Source organism: Pseudonaja textilis, chromosome 1 (assembly GCF_049901715.1).
Source record: "Pseudonaja textilis isolate UNSWEBS1 chromosome 1, rPseTex1.2, whole genome shotgun sequence".
Lineage (NCBI taxonomy): Eukaryota > Metazoa > Chordata > Lepidosauria > Squamata > Elapidae > Pseudonaja > Pseudonaja textilis.
The window spans coordinates 13,600,908-13,619,099 of record NC_141990.1 but is presented as its reverse complement, the minus strand read 5'-3'; the positions used below and the strand labels follow the sequence as shown (position 1 = coordinate 13,619,099).

The 18,192-nt window shown below is 40.7% G+C and overlaps 1 protein-coding gene across 2 annotated transcripts in view; it reads left to right on the top strand.

Moving 5' to 3' along the window:
- The window catches only part of GALNT17 (polypeptide N-acetylgalactosaminyltransferase 17), a 331,827-nt gene that overhangs the window by 188,734 nt on the left and 124,901 nt on the right, over positions 1 to 18,192 (top strand). For both annotated transcript variants that reach the window (XM_087926233.1, XM_026708654.2), the window contains exon 5: positions 2,401 to 2,598. In XM_087926233.1, the coding sequence (XP_087782359.1) occupies positions 2,401 to 2,598 (198 nt within the window). The remainder of the gene's footprint in view (positions 1 to 2,400; positions 2,599 to 18,192) is intronic.

The following is an 18,192-nucleotide window of genomic DNA, read 5'->3' as shown; positions in this document are numbered from 1 at the left end:
TGTCACTCACAGGGCTAATTTTCTCATTCAGGCAATGTTTTAGTCAACCTGCGTCAGACGTGGGAATATAGATTGTCAAATGTACTGTTAATTTCTTTCCAGGTCTACTGAAAGGCAAGACCTACAGAGCTTAATGGAAACTTACCTTTAGGCATCTACCTCGGATTGCAGCCTAAAATCCCCATTGATGGATTCAATTGATCTGCCTCCCTTCCACAATCTTTGTTGTCAGCCTGTGTGAAATCTTTCCTGCATTTTGAATGAGGATAAGGAAAGATGTACTTGAATAACCTTGAGATAGATGCCTCACCATCTCATGCTCTTTTCACAAGGTGTTTCAGGAGAAATTCCTTGATGCTGTCTAAGCCAGTGCAATTGTTAAAGGATTTATTGACTTAACATAAGCCAAGACTGAATAAATATCCATATACTGTTTTCCTAAGTGGTTTATTTTATTGGGCTTTAACTCCACTTTATTTTTATAAAGGCCAGTGATTTCCATGCACAAAGCTCTCAGCATCCCCATTAAAGATTCTTGCTTTCTCTCTTTGGGAAATATATCGAAATAAGACCAATAGTTAAATGTTACAGTAGAGGCTGGATCCTGATTCCATCCTTAGTTTCTTCTACTCAGGAATGGAATAGAATAGAGAGACAATGTGTTCTAATGGTTAAGGTGCTGGAATAAGGTAGAGGTGCTGGAATAAGGTAGAGAAGACCCGGGTTCAAGTCTACCCTCAACACGGGTGTCTTTGGGTGAGTCACTCTCCCTCAATCCAATGCTTTGTGTTGTTGCTGTGAGCATAAAATGGATGAAGATATTTGAAAGTTGCATTAGGACACCGAAGAAAGGTTAGGATTATAAATTGATTGATTGATGGTGATGATGATGACGACGATGATTGAAAAGAAAACAAACGTAATAGCAATAGTAATAGGCTCCTTGGGTGCAATCCCAAAAACAACTGGATCACCACGCAATCCTCAGTTGTATTAACAGAGGGGTACAATCAAGATCAAGGGAAGTACTAATACCACTCTATAAAGCCTTAGTAAGACCACACCTAGAGTACTGTATCCAGTTTTGGTCACCACATTATAAAAAAGGAGAAGAGCAACCAGGATGATTAGGGGACTGGAGGCTAAAACATACAATGAACAGTTACAGGAACTGGGCTTGGCTAGTCTAGTGAAGAGAAGGACCAGGGGAGACAGGATAGCAGTCTTCCAATATTTGAGGGGCTGCCACAGGGAGGAAGGGGTCAAGCTATTTTCTAAAGTGCCTGTAGGCCAGACAAGGAATAATGGATGGAAACTGAACAAGGAGAGATTTAACCTGGAAATAAGGAAAAACTTTCTGGCAGTGAGAACAATCAACCAATGGATCAGAAGTTGCCCTCAGAAGTTGTGGGAGCGCCATCACTTGAGACTTTCAAAAAGAGATTGGACTGCCATCTGTCAGAAATGGTGTAGGGTCTCCCGCTTGGGTGGGGGGTTGGACTAGATGACCTACAAGATCCCTTCGAACTCTGATTATCTGTTATCTGTTACCACTTGAACACCATTGACACTGACAAATCACCATCAGTCAATTGCAGAAGGCAGCTTTACTTAGAACAGCTTACATCTGTGATGTACCTTTAACAACATCAGCTACTTATCTCAAATCCTTGGGAACTCGATAGGTGGATTAAAAATGCCAAATCCAGTTTCAACATCTGGCTACCTGTGTGACAAACCATAATAGCATAGAATGTGTGCTCTTAGGTAGGTAGGTGGGCTAGAATTTTGATTCCTTATAAAAAAAAGATTGCATAGACCAGGGTTCTGCAACCTTAAACACTCAAAGAGCCATTTGGACCAATTTCCCATAAAAAAGAAAACACTGGGAGCCTCAAAACCTGGGTGGGCATGGCCAACTCAACATCACTCCCACCCAGGCACTTGATACCCCCTCCCCCCCCCACACACGCCTACCCAGGTTTTGTGGCTCCTGGTGTTTTTTGTGGGAAATGGGTTTTTCTCTCTCTCTCCCTCCCTCCTTATCATTTTTGTTTTTGGTGTTTTACCTTCTCAGGCCAGGCAAGGAATGACTGGGAGTGGAGGGTGAGGGGCGGAGCTAGCCAGTAGTAGGATCACCCAACAGGAAGCCACAGCAGAGGGCCCAAAGAGCTGCATGTGGCTCCAGAGCCATGGGTTGCCCACACCTGGCATGGACCATATATTCATCCTTCATTCAAGCTATATGAAGGGAGCATTCCTCTGCCCGCCACTTCATCTCTAGGAATTTTGCCAAAAGCAACCGCAAGATATCAAAAACCAATCTAATCAGTTGTGTGCTTCTTGGAATGTAATTGCCCAGCATCTTTCCAAACTAATGGTTTGCTTTTTCTCTTCTAGGGCAGAGCCAGTTCTTTCAAGAATCCAGGAGAACCGCAAAAGAGTCATCCTCCCGTCAATTGACAATATTAAGCAGGACACCTTTGAGGTACAGCGCTATGAAAATTCAGCCCACGGATACAGCTGGGAGCTGTGGTGCATGTATATTAGTCCGCCAAAGGATTGGTGGGATGCAGGAGACCCTTCCTTACCTATCAGGTTGGTTTTGAAATGCAAGTTATTAGGTATTCACCATGTCTTATTTTCCTTTTTTAGGGGGGATTTTTCAGAGTGGAATATAATGTCACATAAATCAACATCTTAACCTGATGCTAGTATTAGAACTTGGCCAATTTATCATATTAAAAGCTTTTCCTTCTGAACCAAGCTCTGAGTGAGCAGAATTTTGAAGTGTTGACTGGAAACAAACAAACAAACAAAAATATCGAGAACAGACACCAGTTATTATTTTCTTGATTGTTCTTATTGTGTTTATTGGATGGCTTTCATAAAAAGGTGCATGGTGTGGTAGATATTTACTTTGGTTCTAAATAGTTTTCATGTCCCTACTAATCATCAAAACTTCCTTCACCTCCTCTTCTCCTTATGCTGATTTTAACTTTATACAACCAAATCTTAGCTTAGAAGCTAAGTGGATCACTTTTAACTTTATAATATTCTCCCACATTTTTGTCTGATTGATTTTTCTCCAACATAAAAAGAAAAAGAAATTAATTACAAGAATGCTTCTAGAGACTCTACATAACACACACACACACACACACACACACACACACACACATATTCTTAAGTTTTCACGGGTATTTATATGTATGGTATTCAGCTTTGCTCGGGTATTTTCCCACGTCATTATAGTTGTGCTTTTAAAGTTGTAGCAACATTTCGGCAGAATCTCATCTGCCATCATCAGGCATCTGTATTGTATTCGTCTGTGAATCAGACTTTCACAGCTATTTCTGTTTTAAATTTGGTGCTAGCCTACGCTGTGCCAGAATGTTTTTTTCTTCATTCTGATTGGTTGGGAGTCTTGGTCTGTGTTTATTGGTTTTTGCTGTGTTCTGCTTGATTGGTGTTTCTAATATCTTCTGTCTGTTTTGTAGGGTTTTTTGTGTCTTGATTGGCTGGCAACATTGTGTTTCCTGTATTGGAGGCTTTTAGTGCAGCTTGGCTCCGAGTAAATGGATGGCTATCATTTATTAGGAAGCTAGGTTTCATCTGAGTGCCCGGTTGGGGTGTGTTTGAGCTGGAGGTATCAGGGGGAGTCTGTTTGTACATCTGTGTGGGTGTGAATCTGCTTTCTACGTGGAAGTGTGGTGGTAGCATTTTGTGTGGCCTTCATGGGTGTGGGTCTGGTGTCATTCTTCATGTTAGGTACTCGTTTGTTAATGAGGGCGGGTTTCCAAATGGCTGGTAGGCGGGAGGCATCATCTCGTTTGTTCATGCTGTGTGGGCGTTTTTCTATCTCTATGGCTTCTCTGATTATTCTCTTGCTGAAGTGTTGAGTTTTGGCGATAGTTCTGGTATTTTTATAGTCCACGTAGAAAGCAGATTCATACCCATACAGATGATGAAACATGACTACGGACCAGAAGCCGTACAGCAGCTGCATCACTACCTGCTTCAAACCCCTCCGACCCATACATGAAACAAACTGATGCCCAACATGAAGATGTGGCACGACCATGAATGCGAAGCCAAACAACAGGATCACAGCTCATCAGCTCAACTCCTCCAACAACTAAGACTAACCTGAACACAGCCAAGCCCCCATCTGAACAGAACATATCCCCAGCCAATCAGAACACAGCCAACCCCCCAACCAATAAGAACACACCCCCAGCCAATCAGAACACAGCCAAGCCCCCACCCAGTCAAGTCGCACTCCCACTGGCAGTTAAAAGAAAAAACAGCTGCAAGCTCACATTACTCCGAGAAGCACAAAGCTGAAGACACAAGCCTGAAGATGACGAATGAGATTTCGTCGAAACGTCACCAAAATACTTCTAATTTTACGTGGGAGAAAACCCAAATAACCAAAGATCCACATACAAATACCCGCGAAAACCTCAGAAAACAAATGTATGTTTGTATGTATGCATGTATGTATGTATGGTATTCAGCTTTGTTCGGGTATTTTCCCACGTTATTATAGTTGTGCTTTTAAAGTTGTAGCAACGTTTCGGCAGAATCTCATCTGCCATCATCAGGCTTCTGTATTGTGTTCGTCTATGAGTCAGACTTTTACAATTGTAAAACAACTGATGATGGCAGATGAGATTCTGCCGAAATGTTGTACAACTTTAAAAGCACAACTATAATGACATGGGAAAACACCCAAACAAAGCTGAATACCATACATGTAAGTACCCGCGGAAACTTAAGAATATATATATCTGCGAAAACTTAAGAAAACACACACACACACACACACACACACACACACACACACATATAAAGAAAAAGAAAAAGAAAAAGAAAAAGAAAAATAAATGATGGTGGGAATCTAAGGTCCTATGATGGGAAAGTATTCCCACTTTTCCCAGATAACAGACCAAAAAAAACAGGGAATCAAGGAAGCATCACAGAAGTCTAGAAATGATGGTAGAAAACCAAGTCACCACATTGTATTTTAAGAAATGATGCTTCATGCCTCCTTACACTCACCATTGCAGGCGATGTGTGGTGATGTTCATGGATTTCTCTCAAAATTCTCAAGATACCCAGCAGTCCAAAAATGTTGCCTATATTTTGCATTTTTGTTTTCTCTTAACAACCCTATTATCCCTTGCATCGGGGTGAAATTGGAGTGACTGAATGAAGCTGAGCATTTAGTGGCAGGATGCCCTTCTTGATACCAAATGGAGTTCACAGCAGATATTTTCTCTTTGTGCCCAGAGAGAGAAATATCTACCACTACCTAGGATCGTAATCACAGCCTTCTGATTGTTAGGTGAGAGCTGCACCTTTAGGCCACCGTACTGCTCTTTCTCATTCCTATTGTATTCTTATTCTTTTATTTATATGTTTTAAGAGTTAGAAAATTGGGTGGGTGGGGACTGGCAATTGACTGCTACGGAGAACAAACCATAAGTAGAGCAAATTATCAAGTATTTCTATAACTCTTCCAGTTTTCTCTTCAGACAAACTTTTGAATTCCTCAAGAGGCATTGTGAATACTTAAATGTGGATGTTTGTAGAAGAACAGGCAGAGTTTGGGGCTGGCGTTAAACATGTCATCAGCTTAGAGTCCTTACATTCCCACAAACAATCCAAGTCCAACCCCTCTTGAATTCCATTGACTCTTATCTGGCACCAATTCAATTAAGGTTGACTTAACTTCCTGTGTATAGGTTTGAAAAAATATTTTGTACTGTGACTTAATGAATGGTCCCAATCCTTTGTCTCTGACAATGTTTTTCTTGTGGGAACAATATGTAGCCAATGTATATCTTCTGCCTACTGCCAGCTTTTCACATGGCTCTTTTTTTTTTTTTTGGTATTTGGGCCCAATTGTCCATAACTTTATTATGTTAATTGTTGTTGATTGGTTTTTACCTTACCTTTATTTTGTGGTTGTTGTTTCTCTCTGGTCCTTTATGTCATAACTAGCTGGATACCTGTGCTTCACTATGAAACTATTTGGCCGGGCTTAGTTCCTCCTTAGGGGAGGGGAAAAAAATTCTATCTACCAGCTTCCATCAGTATTCATCTAGCTAGTGTCTTGTCAATGTGTGAGAGAGTTGAGAGCTGTTTGGAAACTGAAACAGTATTTGCTGTGTGAGCAAGAAGGAGGCAGCAAGGTGCTTGGGCATGGCTTAGCTCAACTGTTATGTACTAAAGTTGCTTGGTGCTGTGAAACTAAAACTGAAACTCCTCTGTTTGTGTTTTGCATTTGGAACAGATTTCTTTTCAGGTGAGGAGGGGAAGTAGAACTCCTTAGCATCAGAGCAATAATAATATATGAAATTAATAATAATATACGAAATACTAATGCTCTGAGGGTCATTTTGAAAAATCCTTCCTTAATGGGCACCTGGAAGCCAAGAGGAACATACATGCCAAATTTCAAGTTTGTAGGCTTTACGGTTCTGGAGATTTTGTGATGATGCGTGAGTGGAATTTCATATATGTATATATATATTCCCATTTTTTATCAGATTTTTTTTTAAAATGGAGAGTTGGGAACAATTTTATGCCAGAAAAATGGGTTGGCAAACCACTCTGTGCTGTTACTAATAAAACCGCAGAGGGGTAATGTGCAGAAAGAATACTTTAAGGACTGAAGGAAGAGCTGCAACCAAGACAATGGATTGAGAAAAGAAATTTGAGTCTGAGGCAGAAATTTAATTTGAGAAAATGTCTCAAGCTTGACCTTCCCTAGTTCTCTTGGAGATAAAGGGAGGGAGGGAGGAAAGTCATGCATTCAGACTTGCAAGGTTCTATTACTGTAACTTTATAATAAAAGTAGCATTTACATTCATAACTTGGTTTCCTTGTCTGGTTGACCTTGAAAGGTTGTCCATAAAGCCATCAGAAGCTGAGCATAATTTAACGGAATAACAGAATAGCAGATTTAACAGATAACAGATAATCAGAGTTGGAAGGGTCCTTCTAGGTCATCTAGTCCAACCCCCCACCCAAGCGGGAGACCCTACACCATTTCTGACAAATGGCAGTCCAATCTCTTCTTGAAAGTCTGAAGTGATGGCACTGTCACAACTTCCGAGGGCAACTTCTGTTCCATTGGTTGATTGTTCTCACTGTCAGAAAGTTTCTCCTTATTTCCAGGTTAAATCTCTCCTTGTTCAGTTTCCATCCATCCTTGTCTGGCCTATAGGAGCTTTGGAAAATAGCTTGACCCCTTCAGTAGCACTTAGACTTATATACCACTTCACAGTGCTTTTACAGCCCTCTCTAAGTGGTTTACGGACTCAGCCTATTGCTCCCAACAATCTGGGTCCTCATTTTTACCCACCTCAGGAAGGATGGATGGCTGAGTCAACCTTGAGCATGGTGAGATTTGAACTGCCAAATTGCTGGCAGTCACTGGCCAGCAGAAATCACCTGCAGTACTGCATTCTAACCACTGTGCCATCACTGCTAAGACATTTTATTTATTTTTATTTTGTTTTGTTTTGTCAAACATGTACAAGATAACAAATATAAGTATGAATATAAACAGGAACAAAGGAAGTAAATACAGATAAATAGGGACAGTGAGACAGGGACAGTAGGCACCCTGTTGCACTTATGCATGCCCCCTTTAAGGACCTCTTAAGAATGGGGTGAGGTCCATGGCAGACAGTTTGAGGTTGAAGCTGTGAGGGGTTGAGGCTGTAACAATGGAGTCCAGTAGGGCGTTCCAGGCATTGACCATGATTAGTTTCCATCCATTGCTTCTTGTCCTACCTTCAGGTGCTTTGGAGAATAGCTTGACTCCTTCTTCTTTGTGGCATCCCCTGACATATTGGAACACTGCTATCTTGTCACCCCTAGTCCTTCTTCTCTTAAACTAGACACACCCAATTCCAGCAACGGTTCTTTATAGGTTTAACCTCCAGTCCTCTAATCATCTTTGTTGCTCTTCTCTGTACTCTTTCTAGATCAGGGGTCTTTAAACTTAAGAGCTTTAAGACTTGTGGACTTCAACTCCCAGAATTCCTCCTCCTGTCATGTTAGCTCAGGAATGCTGGGAGTTGAAGTCCAGAAGTCTTAAACTTGCCAAGTTTGAAGACCCTTGGTTTTAAAGTCTCAACATCTTTTTTACATTACATCTTTACTTGAAGGAGACTACTTTTAAGTAACATTCTACTTCTGCTCCTAAAGATTGATATCAGGCACCTCATTTCTAAGTAGACCATCATTTTCCTGTCCTCTAATTTCCACCTAAAATATCTTCCTCTCCACCTGTGCAAATAAATGCCACAGCAGAGGAATAATACACAAATGTAGAAAAGAGGTTATTGATCATTGCCTTGTGGGAGAGAAATGGTTGCAAAGATGTCCAACTTAACCTGTAGTGACCTCCAAAAAGTCACTGGAACTAGATCAGAAGCCCGGTAGACTACCACCAAAGTGCAGGAAGGGAGATGAAATAAAATCTATGAAGCCATAGCTTGGAAGGAGACAAGATAATATCACAGAGCAGAATTGGGTTTACAGTCTAAATCGTCCTAGTAGAAAATAGAAGAATAATTCCCCTGACAGACTTGGTATATTTGAAAGACATTCCATCTGCTTGCTGTCCGTACAGTCTGCTCTCTTTGAGTGAAGGAACAGACAGCCTCCCCCTCCCTCCCTCCCTCCCCCCCCCCTCTCCTGGGGCAAAGTGCCCAGAATCAAATGAAACAGTTAAGGCTTCACAAAAAAGTGAACTTGAGGTGGGGATTGGAAAACCGCTTGCTTGATCACTGTGATAAAAATAACTAGATTGAAAGTAGGATAATCAGGAACTTCCATATTCTGATCAGAGGAAAAAAGCAAAGGACTTAGAGACCATCAGTATGAAATTTGCTTATCCTCTGACTTGCAATGTTGGAAGAAAACTCAAAGATTACCAGATCTTGCATTGTTGAAATGATAGGCCACCATCCGTTCCATGCTTAATGATATTGAATGTGTAGGGCAGGGCTGTCAAGCTCGCAGCCCATAGGCCAGATGTGTCAGCACTGGCCACGCCCAGTTTTGCAAAAGGGAAAAAAGTCCCGATACGTCACACGATGCTACCGTGACGACGTGAATTTGACAGGGGAAAGAGTGCCAGAATCAAGGGGCAGAGTCAAAGTAGTGATAAACCTAGAATCGTTACATAGTCACAAGTGAAATAGGTCCAACTGTCCTTGACTTCTGTTGACCCTTATCTAACTCAATCAGGTGCTGTTACTTGAGAGTATTCCTGTGCATAGGCATGAGTAGCCACAAATCAGATTACAGGTAATCAGAGTTGGAAGGGACCTTGTAGGTCATCTAGTCCAATTCCCCACCTAAGCAGAAGACTCTACACCATTTCTGACAAATGGCAGTCCAATCTCTTCTTGAAAGTCTCAAGTGATGATGCTCCCACAACTTCTGAGGGCAAGCTAATCGATTGGTTAATTGTTCTTACTGTCAGAAAGTTTCTCCTTATTTCCAGGTTAAATCTCTCCTTGTTCATCAATTTAAATCTATTTAACTGGATCTTCACATGTGGACCTGAACTTATGTGCCTGACAAAATGGAGGTTTAATAATCTTCAAAAGAGAATCCACAACCACTCAAAGATGCCAACTACCCACCTGCTTAAACAATTCTGCTGTGGAAATCAATCTTTCTCTTTTTGCAGTCAAAACCCACTAACATCTGAAACAATGGGTGACAAATTATCTACCCCTTTTAAGCCATTGGCTTCTTAAAGACATCTTAACAACTGCCTCGATCTCCTCTTCTGCAATAGTTTGAATTTAATTTATGGAATACAAACTAAAGAACCCTTTTCCAACAATGACCACAATATGATTGACTTTTGTCTCAACATAAGCCCACATAAAAATCATCACAATGACGTAATCCCCAACTATAACTTCAAAAAAGGCAACTATGATCTTATAGACAACGATCTCTCATCCCTTGATTGGCAATCTCTATTCACTGGATGCAATACTGTTGAAGACCATTACAACATATTTTTACTTGAAGTCAAAAGAGTCATCAAACTATATGTACCAATAACAACTCCCCAAACAAACAAACAACAAAAAAAACCAGATTACCCACAACAATAAGGAAACTTCAGTCCAAAAAGAGGTGGAAAAACAAATCTGGTCATGTTGCCAACTTCAAAAGCCGATACAAAAATTTATGCCACCAGATAAAGACTAAATGCACCAATTATCACATTAAACAAGAGGAAAACCTTCTACACACCAATTCCACCCACGCTTTTTACAATTTTGTAAACAACAAACTGTGTCTGGAATACTCTACCTGACTCTGTGGTTTCTTCCCCAAACCCCCAAAACTTTAACCTTAGACTGTCTACTATTGACCTCACCCCTTTTGTAAGAGGTCTGTAGGGGCGTGCATAAGCGCACCAATGTGCCTACCGTCCCTGTCCTATTGTTTCTTTTATTTTTCTTATATGTACCCATTTCATGTATTCATAACTATGTATATACTTATACCTATTATCTTGTAAGCGATTGACAAATCAAAATAAATACATAAATAAAAAATCTTTGAAAAGTTCTTCACCATTGTTTCTGATTTTCATAATCCTGAGTAGTTGAGCTTCCCCCTAAAATTTGGCTAGCTCATTACTTGGTTTATGGCTCCAAATGGAATAGTGTCACAAGGGAATTAAGACAGATTTACAAGGCCAGATTTATGGAGACATTGATGGCTACCAGACATACAGACTATACATCATCTCCAATAATAGAGACACCACATCTGCTAATACCAGATTTATTTATTTGCTTGGATTTTTTTAAATCCCACTTTTATTATTTTATAAATAACTCAAGGCAAGGCAACATACAGAATGCTCTTTCCTTGTGTGGGCTGAACTGAGAGAAAAGGACTGGCCCAAAGACATCCAGCTGGCTTTCATACCTAAGGCTAGATTAGAACTCAGAGCCTTCTGGGTTCTAGTCTTGGGCTTTAACCACTAGTCTAAACTGGGGAAGCTGAAGAAGGGAGTGCTTTTGTCTTAATACCCTGCCTGGGGTTCATCTAGAAACGTTTACTGTAGGAATCTGGATAGTAGATTGTATTGTTTTTTAGATCATTCTGACCTGCTATCTAGCAACTTGTATTATTTCTTTAAGTGTTTGTTTAAATTTTTAACAAATATCAGGATTCCGGATAAGATATATTCACCTATTAGTCTTTCCTAGGGGAGATAAGAGGTCTATCAATAAACTATCAGAACACAACTATGAAGCTAAAAATTAAAATATTTCCTTTATGTGGCCAGTTGGGGAAGGAACCTTACTGGAGATCAAGAGAGATGTCCATGGAGACATTGGTAGTTGCCAGCTTTATGATGGAAAGCTGCAAAAATAAGATAAGTGACACCAAAGGGAACAATCCTCCCTTCTAATCATAGCATCCTTTCCCCCTGAATTATGCCACTGCATATAACCGTCTGGAAAAAAAGGGCTCATAATTCATGTATGTAAAGGGGATATGGGAGAAAAGCCAGATTGCAATCAATATTACACAAGTCCTGGCATACAAATACCAAAACTCAGAAAGCAGATGCTTGGCCAGAATTTTACTATTCTCAGAATGACTGCTCCAACTGAGCCTGGGAATAGTTTGCGAATATCAAAGCCAAAAGAAAAAAGAGAAAGGAGGAAGAATCTGGATGAAATAAGAAAAAAGTGTTAATCATATTGCCATCTACTTGCGTGTATTAGAATGGGGAGCTAGAAGTGAATAGACCTTAAGATTTCCATTCAGTTGAACTTCATGCTTTGTTTAAAAAAAAGACACACGCAAGACAGGACAATATTCACTGTTCTATAAGATACCAATACAAGAGAATATTTATTGCTCAGGGTTGAAACATGGAGTCCTTGACTGTTTTCTTGAAATGTCTGCAAGGAAACAGCCAAGCTCAGAGCGGGTGTCTGTTGTAACTGCAAACAGTTGCTATGTGACTGTTTGTAATGTGAAGTCTATCTGTAAACTCTTTTCCAAGTCCTTCCTTAATGGTTCATTCCTCCCTCCCTCCCTAAGGAAGCTTTCATGCCTTAACCAAGCTCGGCTCTAAATTCCTTTAAAAGTAAAAGGTAAAGATTCCCCTCGCACATACGTGCTAGTAGTTTCCGGCTCTAGGGTGTGGTGCTCATCTCCGTTACAAAGCCAAAAGAACCAGATGTCTCTGTGGTCATGTGGCCGGCATAACTAAATGCTGAAGGTGCACAGAACGTTATTACCTTCCCACCAAAGTGGCCCCTATTTTTCTACTTACATTTTTACATGTTTTCGAACTGCTAAGTTGGCAGAAGCTGGGACAAATAATGGGAGCTCACTCCGTTATGCGGTGCTAGGGATTTGAATCACCAAACTGCCGACCTTTTTGATCAACAAGCTCAGCGTCTTAGCTACTGAGCCACTGGGTCCCTATTTAATTCTTTTACATTTGGTTAAAGTTGAGATTAAGGTTCAGTTATTCAAAAGAAACATCATCCCCTTTGCCAAATCATTCTTCTTTCAACTTCCTCTCTTCCTCCCTCCCTCCCTCATTCCTCCCTCATTCTCCTTCCTTCCTCCCTCCCTCATTTTCCTTCCTTCTTTCCTTCCTTCCTCCCTCCTTCAGTCCCCTTCCTTCCTCATTTCCTCCCTCCCCTCCCTCCCTCCCTCCTTTCTTTCTTTCTTTCTTTCTTTCTTTCTTTCTTTCTTTCTTTCTTTCTTTCTTTCTTTCTTTCTTTCTTTCTTTCTTTCTTTCTCTCTCTCTCTCTCTCTCTCTCTCTCTCTCTCTCTCTCTCTCTCTCTCTTTCTTTCTTTCTTTCTTTCTTTCTTTCTTTCTTTCTTTCTTTCTTTCTTTCTTTCTTCTTTTTCTTCTTCTCCAAGTCATATTTTTGATGCCTGGCCACTGCCTGCATTACTTCTTGCAAGCTTTCTTAATAAAATCTGCCTGCTTCCGGATCCCATTTGTATATAGCTTTAATTTCCAATCCTTCTTTTTTTTTTTTATCCTACTGAGCACAAAAATAGCCTCTCCCATTAAACCCTCCCAACCCCCACCTTTCTATACATTTCATAGGCTAGAAGTTGAAAGAAAAATTGTTTTTGAGCCCATGACCTCCAGAGAATTTCATTGGGGAATTCCAGAATGATAAACAGACATTTCAAGTGAGATCCTGAAACACAACTGATATCCGTTGTTGTCAGGTTCTTTATAAAACCAGGGAAACTTAAATTGGTAACGATGGCAGACAGCAAATGTGTTTCTGCAGCCTCATGATCGTGCCAAAGTCAAGCAGCACCACTAAACCTAGAGGGAAATTAAGAGGGAAGGAATTTTGAGCCATGCTAAGTAAAAGTCCCATATGAGTGCACACATACGGCTAGCACACTGGTTACATTTCTGAGTGGCTTCTCATGCAGAAGCAAACCTCAGTCTAATTAGAGGCATTTCTGAACCCTGCCCAAGAACTGTTCAAGTTGCAATAAAAAACCTGGGAATTTGCTGTCTTCTTAGGTGTTCCTAATGTCAGAGATTCGGGTTAATGTCGGTGTTCCAACAAACCAACTCCAAGCCAATAAGCGCTGAGACAAACACTTTCTCAAAGTTCCATTTTATTAGAGTTGTCATATTGGCACATCTGAGAAAACTCAAATCTGAGAGTTCCAGGTTTTCCCTTCCCAAAAGAAAATCAAAGAACCATCCCCTGCATCCATCAGTCTATCACATGGCCCAATCAAATGTTGTCCCAGCTGGAGACATTCCTCCAATCACTCCCCTCCAGATGCAGGGCAACATGTCCTTGACTTTCTGAAAAAGAATGTTGTTGAGTCTAATCTTCCACCTCTCTATGAAATCCCCCCTCCCAAATTCCCAGGCATTAAATGTGACAGCCTCGAAGCTTCCAAGTAAAACATGGCTTCCAAGGCTGACACCTAAGATGGCTGGGGAATTCTGGGAGTTGAAGTCCACACGTCTTAAAGTTGCTAAGGTTGAGAAATTTCATCCTATAGTCTTCGAAAAGCCAGTTGACTGTAGTACAGGGGTCCCCATCCCATGGTCCATAGACAAGCCCCTGTCAGATGGTGCTCCATTCAAAATCCAAGAAAGACACTCTTAGACTCCATTGTTATAGAGAAAAGGAACTTGTACTGAAAATCAAGTGATAGGAATCAAAGGATTCTAGATCTGAGGATTTACTGAGGATTGTACTGAAAATCAAGTGGTAGTGGAATCAAAGGATTCTAGATCTGAGGATTTATGCACCAAAAACACATATACAAAGTGATGGCAACATTCCCACCTACCATAGTTTAAATGCCCCATCCAATCAAAGATGTGTATAATGTCATGTGGGGCATCTTCAGGTGGTGATGCAGACATGTGGCCATTGACTTTGGCCTACTTTGATAAAGAGCTACAGTTGTGCAGTAAGCAAGCAAGTAGGCATAAACTTGGATTTTTCTCTAAGTTATACAGCTCATTCTCTAAAATCTCCAGCATATTTCCCATTCCCACATAGCCCAATTATTTCACCCTCCCCCCGTTACTATGGCAGCCGAAAGAAGCAAGAGAAAGGAAAGGAGTCTTGAAGGCTGACAGCACCAGTCCATAGCCCACCAGGAACTGGGCCATGCAAGTGAGCAAAGTCCCATCTGTGCACACACAGGATGCAGGCAGTGAGCGAAACTACGTTCCCCCTACCCCAAGTCTGTGGAAAAAAATCAAACTTCACCGAACTGGACCTTGCTACCCGAAAGGTTGAGGGGACGCTGCTGTAATGGTTAAGGCACCAGGCTGAAAATGAGGAGATCGTGGATTGCTGGATTGTTGCAATATGCTTTACATGAGGCTGCCCTTGAAGACTATTCAGAAGTTACAAGTGGTCCAGAGTGCAGCAGCATGAGCTGTATTGTGTGCCAATAAGTTTGCCTATGTTATACCCTAGTTGTGCAATCTGCAGATTTCTTCCAGGTACAATTCAAGATGCTGGCTATCACCTTTAAAGCCCTACGTGACATGGGACCCTGATTATTTGTGGGACTGTTTTTCCCTAAGAATATCCATTTGATTCACTAGATCAGATAGACTGGGCAAGGACCAGGTCTCCTCACTAAAATCTTGCTATCTAGTGAGACCTTGGAAGTGTGCCTTTTCCTTTGGCTGTCCCTACTCTTGCGGAACAGCTTTCTGTTGGCAATTCAAAAAGCCACCATCCTTCTAGCCTTTAGAAATCCTTCCTTCCCTCCTTCCCCTCTATTTTTATTCCAAGCAATCACATTCTTCCCCATTTCTGACTGGAGTAACTAAGCCTCACCATCTATAATTCAAATCCCCCCTTTTCCCCTCCCTGTCTCCCCTTTCCCTCTCCTCTCTCTCTCTCCATCTTCCCTTTCCCTCTCCTTTTCTTCCAGTAGAAATCTGTGTGTGTGGATGTGGGTGTGCGCACGCGTGTGTGCGTGTGTGTTTCTCTGTGTGTCTGTGTCTCTGTTTCTCTGTCTCTGTCTCTCTGTGTGTGTGTGTGTGTGAGTGTGTGTGCGTGTTATTAATTGCGCTGTTAAAAATGGTTTTGTCACCAAATTATGGGCAGAGTTTTATTGAGTGTCTTGCAGAGAAGGCACCAAAATCTTCCTGGATTTTGAAATGTTTGCCAGCCAATACCCTTTAGACTGGCGAGGCCTTAGCTTTTACAGCAAACAAATGCTGACAGATGAGCTAACATTACCTCCCAATTTATTATGCTAGCATAGTAAATAAGGCTTGAAATGAGGCTCCCCATTCTCAGGATTCAATTAATCTACTTTTGTTCCATTCATGCACACTCTCCTTTTTCTCTGGTCCCCCTTTTTGAAAGATTTACTTCTTTGCCGAGCCCATGCATGCATAATACCAGGGTTGGATAAATAACTTGTGGCATTTTTATCGGAAAATAAGGCAACATTATCATTTTTTCCTCCATTTTGCTAGATGCAATAAGCTTAAATTTCCTCATGAAACCTTTTGAGAGCTCACACTGTATAATAAGATGGAAATAGATATGGCATGATGGTAGTAGTGCTACAATATACATAAAACATGTCTTAAAGTTGTGTTTAACATTTCATCTCCCACCGATCTTTACATACTGGTCCCATCCAAGTGAGATATAAACTACATTACAAAGATTTAAACATGTTTGTCTTCGAGATGGCTTATAATAACTACAACTGAGGCTTACTTTAAGTAATAAGTAATACAGGTAATAACACTTGTAGCAGAACCCTATTCTATATAAAGATTGGCGAAAGCCCATTTATATAATCTGTAGAATGCTTCCTTTAGTATCAAAGTCCTAGTGGACAATCTCTTAAATATGAGGCAGAAGTTCGTTGCAGCTAGCCAAAACAGCCAACACAGTCCTAGGCTGCATTAACAGAGGGATAGAATTAAAATCACGTGATGTGGAGGAAGGGGCCAAGCTATTTGTTAAAGCACGTCAAGGCCAGACAAGGAATAATGGATGGAAACTGAACAGGGAGACATTTAACCTGGAAATAAGGAGGAACTTTCTGACAGTAAGAACAATTAACCAATGGAACAGAAGTTGCCCTCAGAAGTTGTGGGAGCGCCATCACTTGAAACTTTCAAGAAGAGATTAGACTTCCATCTGTCAGAAATGGTTTAGGGTCTCCTGCTTGGGCGGGGGTTGGACTAGATGACCTACAAAGTCCATTCCAACTCTGATTATCTGTTTATCTATTTACCACTTTATAATGCCCGGGTAAGGCCACATTTGGAATACTGCATACAGTTTTGGTTGCCACGATGTAAAAAAAATGTTGAGACTCTAGAAGGAGTGCAGAGAATAGCAACAAAGATGATTAAGGGACTGGAGGCTAAAACATATGAAGAAGGATTGCAGGAATTGGGTATGTCTAATATAATGAAAAGAAGGACTAGGGGTGACATCATAGCACTATTCCAATATCTCAGGGGCTGCCACAAAGAAGAGGGAGTCAAGCTATTCTCCAAGGCATCTGAGGGCGGGACAAGAAGCAATGGGTGGAAACTAATCAAGGAGAGAAGCAGCCCAAAACTATGGAGAATTTTCCTTATAGTGAAAACAATTAATCAGTGGAACGGCTTGCCTCTAGAAGTTGTGGGTGTTCCAACACTGGAGGTTTTTTCAGAAGAGATTGGACAACTGGTTGTCTGAAATGTTATAGGTTTTCTGCTTGAGCAGTGGGTTGGACTAGAAGACCTTCAAGGACCCTTCCAACTCTGTTATTCTGCTAAAAAATAATAAACATTGATATTTCTACAGTATATGAAGAAAACTCTCCTTTGAGCCAGTTGGAACCTTGAAATCACAGATATGTCTATATAATCTTTGACAACAATATGGAAGTGGTTTGTCATTTCCTTCTTCCAGTTTATGTTTGTGGTTTTTGTTTGTGTGTATATTTATATCTACACCTTTTCTTAATTTTCAGTGCAGATTTCAGGTGATCTCCCATCCAAGTTTTAGGAGCTCCCAATAGTCTCTGATCCGAAAATAAATCACTCAGAACTAGCTTAGTTTTTGAAGATCAGTCCTTCAGCAAAGTCCTGCATCCCAGCTGTGTGCATATATTTGTATTCAATTGTATTCAAAAGTTCATGTTTTGTAAGCAGTCTTTCCAACAAAGACTTCTAAAGGGGTTTAAAGAGAAGTTGAAAAATCATGAAAGCACATTTGAGTTTTCTATTCTATTCTATTCTATTCTATTCTATTCTATTCTATTCTATTCTATTCTATTCTGCTCTACTCTACTCTGCTCTACTCTACTCTACTCTATTCTACTCCTACTCTACTTCTATTCTATTCTATTCTATTCTACTCTACTCTACTCTACTCTACCCTACTCTACTCTACTCTACTCTATTAATTCTTGGCTTCTCTCCAGCCTCTTTCCCATGTAGAAAATACAATGAATCCACTCTTAGCCATGGACATAGATACAGTCAGGAACAATGCTGCATAATTATAACTTAGCTTCCTGGCATCCCCTCCCATACCAGTTTATAAATGAAGGTTGCATGGCCCCATCTGAGGCTCGATCGAACTTCAGTATGAGTCAGAATGACTAGGAATAATGTAA